Source organism: Budorcas taxicolor, chromosome 8 (assembly GCF_023091745.1).
Source record: "Budorcas taxicolor isolate Tak-1 chromosome 8, Takin1.1, whole genome shotgun sequence".
NCBI lineage: Eukaryota > Metazoa > Chordata > Mammalia > Artiodactyla > Bovidae > Budorcas > Budorcas taxicolor.
In genome coordinates, this window is record NC_068917.1 from 58,503,580 (window position 1) to 58,519,138 (window position 15,559).

General features: G+C 42.8%; 1 protein-coding gene across 3 annotated transcripts in view; it reads left to right on the forward strand.

The window, feature by feature from the left end:
- The first annotated feature begins 324 nt into the window (after positions 1 to 324).
- Positions 325 to 15,559, forward strand: part of TLE4 (TLE family member 4, transcriptional corepressor) — a 159,213-nt gene continuing 143,978 nt past the window's right edge. For all 3 annotated transcript variants that reach the window (XM_052645416.1, XM_052645417.1, XM_052645418.1), the window contains exons 1-4: positions 325 to 460; positions 1,297 to 1,394; positions 2,468 to 2,531; positions 3,739 to 3,783. In XM_052645416.1, the coding sequence (XP_052501376.1) occupies positions 416 to 460; positions 1,297 to 1,394; positions 2,468 to 2,531; positions 3,739 to 3,783 (252 nt within the window). In that variant the 5' untranslated portion in view covers positions 325 to 415. The remainder of the gene's footprint in view (positions 461 to 1,296; positions 1,395 to 2,467; positions 2,532 to 3,738; positions 3,784 to 15,559) is intronic.

The following is a 15,559-nucleotide window of genomic DNA, read 5'->3' on the forward strand; positions in this document are numbered from 1 at the left end:
GCGAGCCAGCGAGCGAACGGGCGGCGCTGCCGGCGGGCGCTGGGGCGCGGAGCTCGCACTTTCCCGTCCCGGGTGAGCGGCGCGGCTGCGGCGCCGGGCTCGGCGGGCGCGCCTCAGCGGAGCGAACGTCGGAGCCTTGCCGCGGGAGACGCGCGCCGGACAATGCCCGCGGCGGGCCAGTGACGCCCGCGGGGAATGCGGAGCGGTTCGGCCGCCCGCACCCAGGCGCCGCCGCCGCCGCGCGTTCTTGCTGCCCGCGTCACGCGAGACCCAGCGGGGGCCGGGACCGGCCGAGCCGCCCCTCGGACCCGGCCGGCCGCCTCCGCCGCCGCCGCCGCCGCCGCCTCCTCCTCGGGGCCATTAAAGCCAATGAGCCGCGCGCCTCTGCCCAGCGCAGCCAACTAAATCGGTTTGGATGATTCGCGACCTGAGCAAGATGTACCCGCAGACCAGACACCCGGTGAGTGCGGGCGGTGGGGGCGCGGGCTTACCAGGCGCCGGGGGATTCCCCGTGTCGCCCCCTGCGCGCTGAGTTGTGTCTTTGGCCTGAGGGGCGTGGAGGGCGGCCCAAACCCCGCGCGCAGCTCGAGAGTCGCCCTACACCCCCCGCCCCTGCTCTCCCCGGGCGCGAGGGCACTTTCGGAGAGGGGGTGCGGAGAAGCAATTGAGTTGTAGCCATTTTCTTATTGTTGTCTTTGAAGCCCCTGGAAGCCGCGCGGAGCTGTTCGCCGTCCCCGCGCCGCGACTCCTGGAGGAGGGGTGGCGAGCGATGGAGGAGGCGCGACTCCGCGCCGGGGCGGGGAGGGCGCCCTCCGCGGCGGCGCGGCGTGTCCGGCGGCGGCTCGGGAGTGCGGGGCGCCGGCCTTTCGCGCCGCGGGCCCCGGAGATCAGCGAGCCAGCCGACGGACCGACCGGGAGAGTGTCTGCCGCGTGCCCCCTCCCCCGACCTGACCGCGGCCCGACGCCATGGCGCGCGTCCCCACGACGGGCCAGTTTCGATTCCGGGTGGGGAGGCTGTGGGCGCGGTGCGCTGGCCCCGGGGTCCCCGCCGTTGACGTGGGAAGGGAGCGGGGTCTCGAGCCCGCGGGGTCCCGGGCGGGCGCCAGAACGCGGGGGCCCGGGGCCAGCCTCAGCCTGGCTGTGCGGCCAGGGGAGGGGGCGGGAGGAGAGTTTTCCACGTTCTTTGCCTGAGATGACACCCCCCCCACCCTCCCGCCAGTGCCGCGTGGTGTTTTCTCCATCTCTCTGCCTCGCTTCTGCTGTGGGCTAATTAAATATTTTATTGTTGTTCTTTAGGCACCGCATCAGCCTGCTCAACCCTTTAAATTTACCATTTCCGAGTCCTGTGATCGGATTAAGGAAGAGTTTCAGTTTTTACAGGCTCAGTACCACAGGTAAAGATATTGACTTTAGCTGATCCTTCTGTTTGCTTAGCTCTTGTCTTCCCCCAACATACACCCCCCCTCCCCGTTTTTTTTTCCGCCACCACAAAGGTATTACCATGTTTCCTTGTGGGCAGAAAGGGCAAGTCAAGGCCTCTTTTCCTTAGGCAGGTGTAAAGAAATTAAGCGTTTCTTCCTTTTCCCGTAAATTAAAAAAAAAAGGCCAAACAATCGAAACTGGGGACACTTGGAAAACGCCGAGGCCAAACTTTCAATATTGATTTATTGAGGCCAGGCGAATAGACGGTTGGGAACATTCTGGGGCCTTTTGACTTTCTTGGTCCTTTATAATTCCGGGCTTGATTCCTTCTTTCTTTATGCCATTCCACTGAAACCGAGAGCCCAGAGCCTTAGGAAGTCGCCAAGTAGGCGATTTCATTACTTTTATGCTGAAAAGATGTTTTTGTCTGAAGAGACAATCACTAAATCTTAGAGTGCCTTTGAAATATTTTTCTTTCGCTAGATTTTTAATGGCTTGTACTTCTTATTTCATAAACTTACAGAACCAAAACAAGCCACTGAACCTGATCCACGCCTTGCCCCTGGGTGGTGGTATTCAACTTGTCTCTGTGTTTTGGAGGGAAAAAATAAGACATCATTCATAAGACATGCTTGATTCATATTTTCATTAATCTTTTCGTGGAACATTAAAGAAAAAATTCCCCTGTGACATTTTTAGGGGACCACTATTGCTTGGAGATGTAGGCATTATTGATGTTTATTTCCTCGTTAATGTTGTGTTTAGTGAATTTAGTGAATATTCATTTCTGAATGAGATTCTGGAGTTAATTGGCTAGAGGGTTTTTTCTTAAGCAAAACCCCCTACATTTGATCCTTGTTGAAAGGACAAGCTGGGACTGGTTCCACTCACCCTTTTCTCTCCTGCCTGTTTTTCCGTAATGAGGGTGGTACTTAAGATAGTTGATACGGTGTTTTGTAGGTGATGATTTAGAGGAGGGAATGTGTATTTGAAGGATGTAAGTCAAGATCTGGGTTGTATTTAGATTTCCTTATTTCTTGAACAGCCTGAAGCTGGAATGTGAGAAACTCGCCAGTGAGAAGACAGAGATGCAGCGGCATTATGTGATGGTAAGAAAACCGTATCGCAGATTCAGAGTAGCTATTAGTTTGGGGTACCAAAAGCTAGAAATATGTTCAGATTGCTGGAGGCTGCAGGATTAGAGGATAGTCACTGTGCCAGTGCAGTTGAAGTTGTGGGAATGTGACCATTAGCAACCTGTAATTCGAGGATGTTATAACTTGCCTCTGACAAGCAGCTTTGATTTGAATTTTTGAAAAGTTTAGTTGCACAGGGTATAATTTTCTGTGCTTTGTTTTTACAGATTGGAAAAAAACAAAAACCTCATTTACATTTCGTTGAGATTCACAGGCAAAATGTTTTTGTGTTAGTGGTTTTCTTTGTTGTTTTATTGCTCTTGAAACAGCTTTTAGCCAGAGAATTTTTCAGTAAACTGTTAAAGTTTTAAATGTGTTTTATTTCTTTTAAACAATGGTGAATAAGAAGAGACACTAGACATCTTTTCAGATTTTCCCTCCCCGTTCTTCCCCTACATTGTATATTCCTAATGTGTGTGTATTTGCGTGTATTCTGTGTGTTTTCAGTTTCTATACTGTTGCACTGTGGATTGTTGTAGTCTCCTGTATAACCGATTCGTTCTGGCAGAATTTCTTTAATGCCAGTTATACTACATGTTTAAAACAATCAGATCTGCTTTTTTAGAAGTATTACCAAGTGTATTTTTACTCTGGTTCATAAAGGCTCTAGAGTAACTCATTCATTTCCTATCAAGCCTTTTTCCTTTGAATGTATGAAACATGAGTAGTGTCCTAAAAATGAGAAATGAAACTCTGAAGTAGCATCACCTTTTCAAATAGTTCATGTCAAAGCCTCAGCATTTGTATGAGGCATGTTGTTTTTGTTATTAACTTGCCCACTGTGCCTAGGAATTAGAGTCCATAGAGTACCACATTTTCATTAGACCTTTGTGAGTCATCAGCTTGTGATGTATAAAGATCATTGGAGGTGTTAAGAATGCTATGTTTGAGCTTGATTTTCTGACTTTTGTGAGTTATTCCCTTAGATTCTGTGTCTTAAGGTGGCTTTTAGTTTACTAAGCTGAAGATACTCATAGTGTTCCTTCTGATGTACCATCATTGGAAGGATGGATATTTTGGTTTAGGCGAGGCTTTTATGTTTGCTTGGGGACATTGTGAACAAACTAGGAAGCTTGTTTGATGAAAGGCTCAAAATTAATTGCTTTTCCTTCTTTGACAGTATTATGAGATGTCCTATGGGTTGAATATAGAAATGCACAAGCAGGTAAGCTATTATTTCTTTATAAGTGTTTTAAATGACAGTAATACTGTGCACTTTAGAAAGGAAGTTGTATGTTTTGCAGTTTGATTCTGCACGTTTTTGTGGCCACCTGTATTTTAAAAGTCCATGTACTGGAGAGAATGCTCTTTATTCAGGTGTGGTTCCTCATCTGTTTAGCATGTTATCTTCATTTTAATCATTTAACAATGTAAATTAAAGTGTCTGAATGCATATTAAACTTTGTACACTTTCAAAAGCAGGGTGCTGAAATTAAAAAAAATTTTTTTTTTCTTTTTAAAGAATTAATTTATTTTGAACATTGCAGACTTGCCTAATGAAAGCTGTTCTTGGAAAATATTAAAATGTAAGATTGTAAATTGTCTGGAGCTTTCCTTGGGTTGGTGTGAAAGAATGGATAGAGGGTGAGCTGGGAGGATCAAAATGAAATCTGTGGCACTACAAAAGAAACTGATGTAAATTCCTTGTACTGGTCCCCAGAGGCAACTTAGTTGGGTCTTACCAGGAACTGTCACTGTTTCTTCCAAAATTTGCACAGACTACATGAGCCTGATAGGAAGATGTGATAAGGTTCAACACTGGGTCTTGAAATCTAACAGTTAGTTCAGTCAAAAAAACAGAGGAAAGACAAAAAATGATTAGTCTGAAAGTGTTGAGATGTCTGTCTGAACCAGACTTTTTTTTGCAAGAGACTGAATAAAATGGCTTGGTTTAAGTTTCCTAGAAAGAAAAATAGCATATATGTATAAATACTGTTTGGCAATAATAATAGACATTTGTTTTAAGTGGTCTCCTAGTGAAAGTGCTTCATATCTGTCTCATCAGCCATTTCGGAATAGGTGTGTATGTGTTTACCTGCTGGAAAAAGATGAAGGAAATCTTAATGCTTTTCATCTCTTATATTCATGGATTTCATTACCTTCTAAAATTAAAAAATGTAAAATGATCACATACTGTTAAGCTCTACTATGTATGGATTCCTTTTTCAATATGGTTAATTATTACCTACTCAAAACATACATCTTTAAAAGATGACTGTTAGACAATAAAAGCAGTCAGATAGCATTTGAAAACAAAGTTCGGGGAAAAAAAGCGTCGTCACATTGATTATTTCAGATACTTTTTTTTTAACTTCATGTGCTATTGGTTATGTCAGTATTAGCATTATAATATAGTTTGTCGCATGTTAAAATTCTTTATTATTTCGACATCCTTGTCATGTCTGTTCAGATAAGTCATGTAAATATCTCCTGCTTAAACAAAATCCATCAAACTTATGCTTGGGTTAGCTTGAAGCCCCTTAGCTCTACCTTACATAAATAATTCACATGAAAGATACTGTTTGTTAATTATGCTCAATACGTGATGTCACTTTAGATCTGGATCTTGTACATGTCTGTCCCTCGCCCCCCCTTTTTTTTTTTGGTCCTCATCCACCACCCAGTACTAATTAGTGTCTTTTTAAAGACTGGACCAGGTGATTAATACCCCTTTATTTCTCCTCCTGTATCTTATTACCACTTAGTTTCCAGATCTCTTTATACTGTTTACAATTCTGAGAGGCACAGAGCTTGTATTTGGGTGTATGTATTTCTTTTAGGGGGCAGGGGGTGCTCTATAAGATCCCTTAATTTTACACATTTTATACTTCTATAATTCTGTCATCTTGTCCAGCTGGCCTCAAATGCCATCCATTTAAAATTGAGAATGGAGTACATTTTCCCTTTTTTTCTCTTGCTTTTAAATTCAATCATATCAAGAATCCTGAGGGCAGTTTATCACATTATGAAATACAGACAGCCCTGCAAACCACCTACTTATTATATTTTCTTTTCTTCCCCCCTTAAGCACAGAGGCATATCTGTCTTTATTTGTTTTCCTAGGCAGACAGCCTTGGTTCCTCTTGGCCTCTCTTCCAGATGCACTCACTGGATACCCTCGTAATGGAAAGCAGCAATAAGGCAGGGAAGTTGCCCTGCGGCATAATTGGGCCTAGTTCTCAAGATCGGGTTAGGCTTATTCACTTATTAGATTTGTGTCTCTGAAGGGTTCAAGAGTAGGAGTCCCTGGAGTCCTTGGAAGTACCCTAGTAATTGGTGGCCCTGATATTTGAAACCTTTGTGTATTTTTTGGTTAATGCTTCTGTTCTTGCCTGCTGCCAGCCACAGAGTATTTATTTTTAGAGAAATTTTTCACTGGAACAGAAAATGATGGCTGTGATGGAGTCATGACTCTGTGACTTAGCAAATTGATAAAAGGATAAAAGCACAGAGCAGTGACAGGCAGGGTGGGGGGGTCCAGTATTTATGGTCCCTCCCCTTGCTGTATGATGTTCATCGTCAGTCACCCTGTGCTGATTCTGATAGAGGACTGTAAAGTGAAACCTATGGGGAATTTGTCATTCTGAAATGAAAGCTAATGTAATTAGTACCAATTAAAGTACATTTAGTAAATTGGATTTAATCTTAATTAAGCCTGCATAATGTTGCCAATTTTTAACAATTATGTTTGAGAACATAATTAATTTAAATTTTGGTAACTGAGTAAATAGCATTAGTCTGGTAGAATTAGTTGATTTTTTTTTTAAAGGGGAACTCAGTGACATGACATGGAATTAGAGCATAAAATATGAATCTAATTTCTGGTAATCTTTAGTAGGATCAGTGGAGCTGAAGTTGGGAGAAAACCCAAAAAAGTTAGAGTGGAGTGTTCTAGGCTGTAAAGTGAATTAATGTTTTGCCACTGTCTTTAAGTTCTAGCATGAAAATGAAGATGATAAGTGGGACATGGTTGGAAATGGCCCATGTTTTATTGTGATTTCTTCATAATGGGATTTTTAAGAATGAAAGAATATTGGCCTTCATTCCTAAGGATTTCCCTCAGTTGGGTCTTTCTGTTTTTTGTTTTGAATGGGACAGGTGGTGGCCAATGGTTTGGTTGTTACTTTTTTTGTCCCCCCCTGCTGATTGTTCCTTATACATACAGAGTGGCTTCTAAATGGGTCAGTGACTGTGGGCAGAACAGGGTGGTGTGTTCGGTTGATAACATTGCTAAATGCTGCTTGTTGCCATCCTTCACCTGTAATGCTGTAATTAAAGAAGAGGCCCTGATTTAATCTGACAGCAGGCAGTTACCACTTTAAAAAGTGAATATTGGATGTAGATTAGGAACAATGGATGTAGAAATTCGACCTGTAGGAACTGTAAATGGAGATGAACATACTACATTTTGAGAACATCTATGATTTTCTCATAGTTAATAGTCTGCAACCTGCCAATCTCTTTGCATTTAAAAAATTAGTTTAGTATTTGAATTTTAGAAATCGGAAAATATTAGAAGTCTGCAACACTTAGAGCTTGCATTCTAATATACTGCACATGTATATATACATGTCTCTGTCTTTGTATGTGAATATATACATGTTTTGGAGAAGGAAATGGTGACTCGCTCCAGTATTCTTTCGTGGAAAATTCCATGGACAGAGAAGCCTGGTGGGCTACGTCCATGGGGGTCACAAAGAGTCGGCCACAACTGAGCAACTGAGCACCCATACATGTTTAGTTTGCACATATATGTGTATATATAGTTATTATTTTTTTCCAGTCAGAGCAAGCAAACTCCTGTTTCACTATAAGCCATGTAAATTTGATTACAAGACTTGGGCCACAACCATTTGAGTGCTGCTAAAATATTAATTGAATAGAAATGAAAGGGCCTTGCCAGCTGATAGGATATCATAATCATAGCCTCTCTGGTCGATGGTAAATGATGATAAATGACATTAGGAACCTTTTAGCAAATTGTAATAACTACAAGGAGGGAAGCAGTATGGATTTGCATTATATCTGATACCCTCTAGTACCAAGTGGATTGCCAATACTGCTTGTTTAGCATTTTCTAAGGGCAATAGGATATTGATTTCTGACTTACAAGGAACAGCTCTATTTTCACCATTGAAAAGTATTGCAGGTTGTTAAGAAGAAATTGACTTGAAGAGGCCGACTGCTGCCCATCATGGAGCAAATAAAGCAAAACTGCCGAAGCATGGTGGAGCAGCGAGACGGGCCCTCAGCAATTTGTTGCTATTAATTTACCATGCTCGACAGCAAATCAATCGGCATCTACTTCATCTGCTGGAGAAAATGCTGTCCAGGGCAGATAAAAGGCTCGGCATGGTACAGAGAATAGACTGGATTGGCCAAAAGGAGGCTGCAGTTAATGTGTAAATAAGTGAAATCAAGGCCACAGTTGCAGAGGAAGCTGTTGTTAATTAGGTTGGTGCTTTTTCGTGGACTATTTTAGAAAGCAGCCGAGGATTTGGAGAGTAAAAAGAGATTTATTGAGGTTGAAGTAATACACGACTGGCCTGGCATTCCAGCCTTGAGTGTACTTGATTCTAGGGTGCAGTAAATTTATCTGGGGACAGTGCTTGCAGTGGAAGCAAGCACTTTGTTTAAAGTTCTGTTTAGACCAGGTTTCCCATAAGGAAACTTTATTTGTGGAGCTTTACTAATTTCTTGTACGTGTCTTATCTTAGACTGTATATGCTTGGATTGGAGGAGTAGATGCAGGAGTATATGTTTGAGAATGTGAGCAAAAATATGGCTGTTGTCTTCTTATGCAGTGACAGTTTTTCAGGAATGAATGTGATTGAACTCTTGTGTAATAATGAAAGGGAATTATCAAAGGTGGGATGTTTTAGCACAAAGTAAGTTAATAAACCAGTGAAAATTTTGCTGCCAGAACTTTCTTTTGCTGTATAAACCTTAGGAAATAATAATCTAGAGGGGCTGAACAGTGGTGGACACTGCTGGACCAGATATTTTCAAAGAGAGATTACAAGTGAAATTTTGATAATTGTGCAGCTCCAGATATAATTAGGAGAGCGTGGAGGGGAGGGGGCTTGTGTTTTTGTTTTTCATTAAAGGTTTAAAGCCACCTCTTCTAATTTATGATTACTTATCCTGGTGGCAGTGGCACCCCACTCCAATACTCTTGCCTGGAAACTCCCATGGACGGAGGGGCCTGGCAGGCTGCAGTCCATGGGGTCGTGAAGAGTCAGACATGACTGAGCGACTTCACTTTCACTTTTCACTTTCATGCATTGGAGAAGGAAATGGCCATCCACTGCAGCGTTCTTGCCTGGAGAATCCCAGGGATGGAGGAGCCTGGTGGGCTGCCGTCTATGAGGTTGCACAGAGCAGCAGCAGCAGCAGCAGCAAAGGGAAGTCATTGGTGATAATTTTTCCCCTACCTCTCTGATTGGACATTTTGGGATGAGGATTAGCTTCAGTCTTTTTTGTAAGTCTAGAGATATGTAGATTTTAAGAAAATTTTTTCCCAAATTTAGAGGATCTAGTATTGGGACAGTTGAAACCAACTGTCAGTGCCTTGGGGAGGGCACAGGAGCTGTTATTTTACATGTCACAGGACCTTCAAAAGAAGGAGGTCTGGAGGAGGAAATTTACCCAGTCAGGGTATGTGCATAATTAGCATTTTCTGGATTGTGTGGGTTTCCCCCTTTTCTCTTCTTGCATGTTGGGTTCTTAATTTTCTTTCTGAGGTTTTATAGAATATCTGAAGATTTTTCACCTGAAGCAGTGATTGTTGAATGGAATTGGAATTTCCTTTCAGTAGACATGAATGTTTATTACGTATTTGGCTTGTGCATACAGCTGATCTGGGCACATTGCCAGAATTCTTTAATTCTCACAAAGATCCTAAGAAAGAGATTATGACCCATCAAAGAATGATTAAACAGGATCAGATCTGCACGAGGTGATGCAGTTATTAGGTAGTGGATTCTGGATTTGAGATGAATTTACCTGGAAGGGTGTTTGTTGGGGGATGGGTCTGCCTTTGTTTGGAGATCAGGCCTCAGCTCTTTTCTGGAATGGAGAACTCCTGGAAGGCTGGGCTAGTCCTTGTGTTTGCCCTTGAGCCACTGCACTTTGGGCTTATAACCAGACTCCTGGAGTGTGGGGCCATTCTCTGCATCTCTACCTGGAGTCGGGGCCAGCGGCTTGGCCTGAACTCTTTCTCCATCCAGACTGCTTTCAGTGGGTGAGAGGGCTAGGGTCGCTTTCGCTTGGAGTCTCCCACGCATGGGGGCGAAGAGAGCTGCTTATTTATCAAGATGAATTTACTTCCTCCCTTGGTAACCTATTTCTCATTTGTTTACCAACTTGCTTTTCCATTTAACTTTTATCTTTTCCTTGTGGCCTCTAAAACTGCCTGAAGACAACGGGCTGTTTGTTAATCGCCATCTTGTGGGTTTTTGAAGGGGGAAGCTGGGAGGGGAAAATGTGATGTTTTGTGGCCTTTTTGTAGTTCAAAAAGAGGTTCTTAGATGCAGGAAATCGCTCACAACTCAAAATTTTAAATGAAGGCAAATGTTTTGCTTATACTGTTAAAAGACTTTCTTTGCAGCATTCAAATGAAGGGATATTTCCTTTCTCAATGTCCCTTAGTCCCTCCTGGATAGTGCTTATTTTTGTTCCACTTGTTTTATTTGCTGGACAGAATTCCTTGTATCCTAAATGATATTAGTTTGAGCTGGGTTGGATTAGTGGACTGAGGGATAAGATGCATCTTTTTAGGTGCTGTTCCAGCCTCAATGAGGCTGGGATAGTGCAGGCACTGGCCCTTGCTTCTTGCTTTCTTCATTTTGTCTTTCCTAGAATTGTACTTTTTTTTTTTTTTTTAACTTTTTGTTTTCCACCGTAGACTAGGTGAAGGCAATTGTGAATTAAATGTTTCAAATGTGTGATTAGAAGCAATTTGTGTTTGTTTTTAGTGAGAATGTTTTTATTTAACATGACTGGATAGACTGGTTTATGGCTTCAGGACAGTAGTAATCACTTGATGGCTCCAGAGCCAGTGAAAGGGATGTGATATCTAGATGTTTTCCCTTTTTCCCTCCCCACACCTGCTCTTAAAAAACCTCTAGAACTTTAGCTGTGGTGGCAGGTCCAGTGGTCTCGTGGCTCATTTACCATCAGTTCTGTGGGCTGGGCTGTTGGAGAGAAGTGGGAGGCAGCATATGTAGGTGCAAACAGTGAATATTTACACTGATGATGACAGTTTGCGAGATTGAGGACTTGTTCAGAGTACGTTCACTGAGAAGAGAGTTCATGGAACTATTCACTCCTAAGAGGGAAGGGCCTGAGAAGTTTTAGTCAGAAGCAAAAATTAGAGTCATTTTGCTGTGGCCTTAGTAACAGCTGTCAGTTGCTTTCTTGCTTTCTGTCTGTAAAGAGGGATTTGGCTGGCAATCAACGCAAATCTATATGCCCTCTCTGTTTTCATTGAACTTGACCTAGTGTTTATGCCAGGCTTTGACAATTTCTCTACCACCGAGCCCAGCTTTCCTCAGAGTTGTAACCATACTCCATCCAGGGAGACAAAGGGAAATGTGGGTTTTCTTAGCTGGATTGTCAAAAAAGCAAAAGAAAAACATTCCCAGATGCCGCTCAGGTCCTCTGCCATCTGGTGCGTGGGTCACTTTGTCATCATTTTTGAGGATTTTGCCCTCAAATACTTCACAAGTTGTATTGTGGAGGGAGCTTCTGTGATAGATGGAGAGAAAAGCTGGCAGCCCTCCTGGGCTCCACCTACAACCTGTCCGGCCTGCTGTATCTCGGCCCCCATACTCGCCCCACAGCTTAGGCAGGAGAGGTGGAGCCAAGGAAGATGGATTTGACTTTCTGATTTCCTCACAAGCTTCACATAATTGTTATCATTCTAATTGGGATTGTGTTCTTATTTTCGAAATACATATTCTGCTTCTGAAAGTCTGTGGGTTATTTTGGATAAAGAATCGGAAAATGCAAGGAAATATAACTGAAAGAAGAATAATTGTAGGAATTACAAGCACTAGTTCCCCGTAACACCTTTCTTTACAGAGAGCTTAAGGCATTTTATATGTTCTCCTTAATCTTCCTGATGTTCCTGTAAAGCAAGTAGCAAGCTTGGACCCCTGTATTTAGTTTTCAGTGGAGTGCCCGACAGTTTGCCAAGCAGTGTCATTCCACTGGCCTCCTTGAACAGATGACACCGGGGCTTAAGGGCTTAAGGGACTAGCCCGGTGTCACAGTACAGGAGGATCAGCACGCGGGCTGGTAGTCCAGGGTTCATGCGGGTCAGCGGGCGTCCAAGGTGCTGCTGGTCGAAAAGGAAGCCGTAGGTTTCTTGACTTTCCTCTCAGGGCTCCCTGCACTGACTGCACTGTTCCCAAACAACAGACAGTGCGCTTGTTTCTGGGGTGTTCTTGGCTGTATGCAGCATGAGAAGATGGGGATGCTCCTGGCCCTCCACGTAGTGTTAGAGTGTTGCCAGAGACCTGATCCCTGTGTGTGTGAGCACAGAGCCTCCCTCTCCTCTCTGCTGTTTCCAGAGTCCCGGCCCTGCCAAATGGAGGCTTGGGATCACAAATTAAAATACAAAGCCTAGATCCACTGTGAGCACAGCGCTTAGTGAAACTGGCTGTGTTCGCATTCCTTAAGTATACTGTGCAAACACTAGGTATAAACTTGTTTCTCGCCAGCCTCCTTGCTCCCACTTGAAATTAAGGCTGTGTGAGAACAGGGGCGTTGATGGCCTTTGCTATGTCCCCGGCCCTGATAACTGTGCCTGCCACACAGAAGCTGTGCGTGAAATATTTGGTAAATGAGGGAGTCCCTGCATTCAGATCGAGGGAGCCAAGAATGTGTACGGTATTTTTAAGGATATATGGAGGTTGTAGGATAACACACCTTGAGCTTCCAAGCCTAGTAAGGCCTGTGGTGCCTACTTATTAAGTTTGTGGAAAAATGACAGGAAAGGTGAAGTAAAAAGCACCTGAGTTTGGTTTGCTTTCTAGGAGCAAGTTAGGCTAGTTAAAGTAGAATACATGTATTTTAGCATGTGGGATTTGCCTTCTTAAAGATGGAAACATGAATCTTTCCTAACTGAATTTAAAATTCAGTTTGAACATCCCTCTATCACTTGTCAGAGTGTATCTGAAGAATTCTTTTACTATTAATAGGTTTGTGTACTTGTGGTTTGAGTGAGTGTGGGGAGATATTGATCTTAGCCATAGTGTGGTATGCTTAGCTAACTTCAAATCAGTAAAAATGCAAGCTTCTGCTTCTTTTCAGGGGACAAGGAAATGAAGATATCTTAGTTTTTTATTGGTGGAAAGGATACCGTGTCATTGAAAGTGTAAGAATCCTAATCATAACAATAAGTGATTTTAGAGAGCTTATTTAGAGGTAATATTTTACTTATTCTCACAATAACCTTATGAGGTTACTGCTCTATATTATCATTGTTATTTCCATTTTGTATATGAGGAGGCTGAGGCACATAGAAGTTAAATAACTTCTTGAAATCAGCCAGTAAGACAGATCCTCGGTTTGACTCAATTTCAGATCACTGGTGTGGTAGGTATTTCTGTCCAATCTCCAAACATTTCAGATGCTCTGTTTGGAATACTCTACTACGTCCACCAAAGTACTTTCCTGAATCAGGGGATTCAGATTCCAGTTCTGACCTTGCCAGTACCCAGCTGTGTGATGTTGCTGAGTACCTTAACTTCTCAGCACTTTGCTTTTCTTAGCTTCAAATAAGAGTGTAAGTAAACACTGAGATCTCTTAGTTCTTTTGTCTAAAATGATTCTTCTGGTTATTTTCTAAAACCCAATGGACAGAAATAGAGACTTCTTTTCAGTCTCAGAAAGTCCCTTTTAACACCTATTTTCAGAGGTTTTTGTTTTTTTAAACTACAAAAGTAACCTATTTTATATTTTAAAGGATACTTTCTCATCCATGATTTTATTTAGATTCCAATAATGTTGCTAAAGCATTTCCCCATCTTTTGGATGAATAAGATAAGACTCCAGTTTTAAATGACAAAGTCCCTCAGTTAATTAGTGGATGGTTCATAATTCACTGGCTCCCTGAAGGCCATCATTCAGGCCAGAGTAATGTTGATGCACAACTAGAATAGTTATTGTAAAACATGTAATATTAATGTCATATGGTGTCTTCTGGGTTTTTTTGTTTTTTGGGGGGGGGTGGTTTGCCACTATACACATATTAATAGTTCCCTGATTGGGGATCAAACCTGGGCCCTGGCAGTGAAGGCCAAGTCCTCACCACTGGACCACTTGGGAATTCCCTAAAATTAAATATATTTTGTATGTATATAATTCTAGTGCTGCTTTAAAGTGATTTGTTTTTATACTTTTCCTTTGGCGTATATAGTGTTGGAAAAGCACTGGAAAATTTAATCATACAGCTTCTGAAATCATGTGAATTGAAATGTGGTCCAATAATTTTCTCCTAAAGTGCTAGAGGAGAATATGTAGTAGTTTATTACCTGTTGTGTAATTAGCTCTGGTGGCTCAGCAGTAAAGAATCCACCTGCCATTGCAGGAGATGTGGGTTTGATCCCTGGGTTAGGAAGATTCCCTGGAGAAGGAAATGGCAACCCATTCCAGTATTCTTCTCTGGGAAATCCCATGGACAGAGGAGCCTGGCCAGCTACAAATCCTTGGGGTCACAAGAGTCAGACACGACTTAGTGACTAAACAACAACAGCAGTTAGCTCCTGGGATTAGTTACACTTCCAGAATCCAGTGCAGATGTCAGTTTCTTTAGCTAAGGTTTACCTTGATGATACTCAGGGTAAAGCAGGCCTGTAAACTGACTTACAGTGAATTTGAGAGCTTAAGTCATTGGGTTTCTTGCACTGTCTTTTACTTAGAGTTAAGTTTGGGCTTTTCAACTTGGCTTATAAGTTAACTGTAGGTAAAAATAAGGGGAAGGGGTACAAGGGGGAATGTATAATCTTGGCCTTTGGTGAATGAAGAACATAGTAGAGATCAGGTTCCATCACTAAGTTGTGCACTCCAAAAGAGAAGGTGTTTTGTTCCTGCTGTATCTCTGACATCTGAAATCAGTTTTTGGAACTTAGCAGAGGAAAGGCTGGAACAACTGAAGGGATGGTTCAATTTGTCATTTGTACTGCATTTCCTATAGCAGAGTGTTAACCACTAGTATATGAGCTTTATTTCTGAGCTCTTCAATTCAGTCGGTCAGTCGTGTCTGACTCTTTGCGACCCCATGAATTGCAGCACGCCAGGCCTCCCTGTCCATCATGAACTCCTGGAGTTCACTCAAACTCACGTCCATCGATTCGGTGATGCCATCCAGCCATCTCATCCTCTGTCGTCCCCTTTTCCTCCTGCCCCCATTCTCTCCCAGCATCAGTCTTTTCCAGTGAGTCAACTCTTCGCATGAGATGGCCAAAGTACTGGAGTTTCAACTTTAGCATCACTCCTTCCAAAGAACACCCAGGGCTGATCTCCTTTAGAATGGACTGGTTGGATCTCCTTGCAGTCCAAGGGACTCTCAAGAGTCTTCTCCAACACCACACTTCAAAAGCATCAATTCTTCACGCTCAGCTTTCTTCACAGTCCAACTCTCACATCCATACATGATCACTGGAAAAACCAAAGCCTTGACTAGACGGACCTTTGTTGGCAAAGTAATGTCTCTGCTTTTGAATATGCTATCTAGGTTGGTCATAACTTTCCTTCCAAGGAGTAAGTGTCTTTTAATTTCATGGCTGCAGTCACCATCTGCAGTGATTTTGGAGCCCAGAAAAATAAGGTCTGACACTGTTTCCACTGTTTCCCCATCTATTTCCCATGAAGTGATGGGACCAGATGCCATGATCTTAGTTTTCTGAATGTTGAGCTTTAAGCCAACTTTTTCA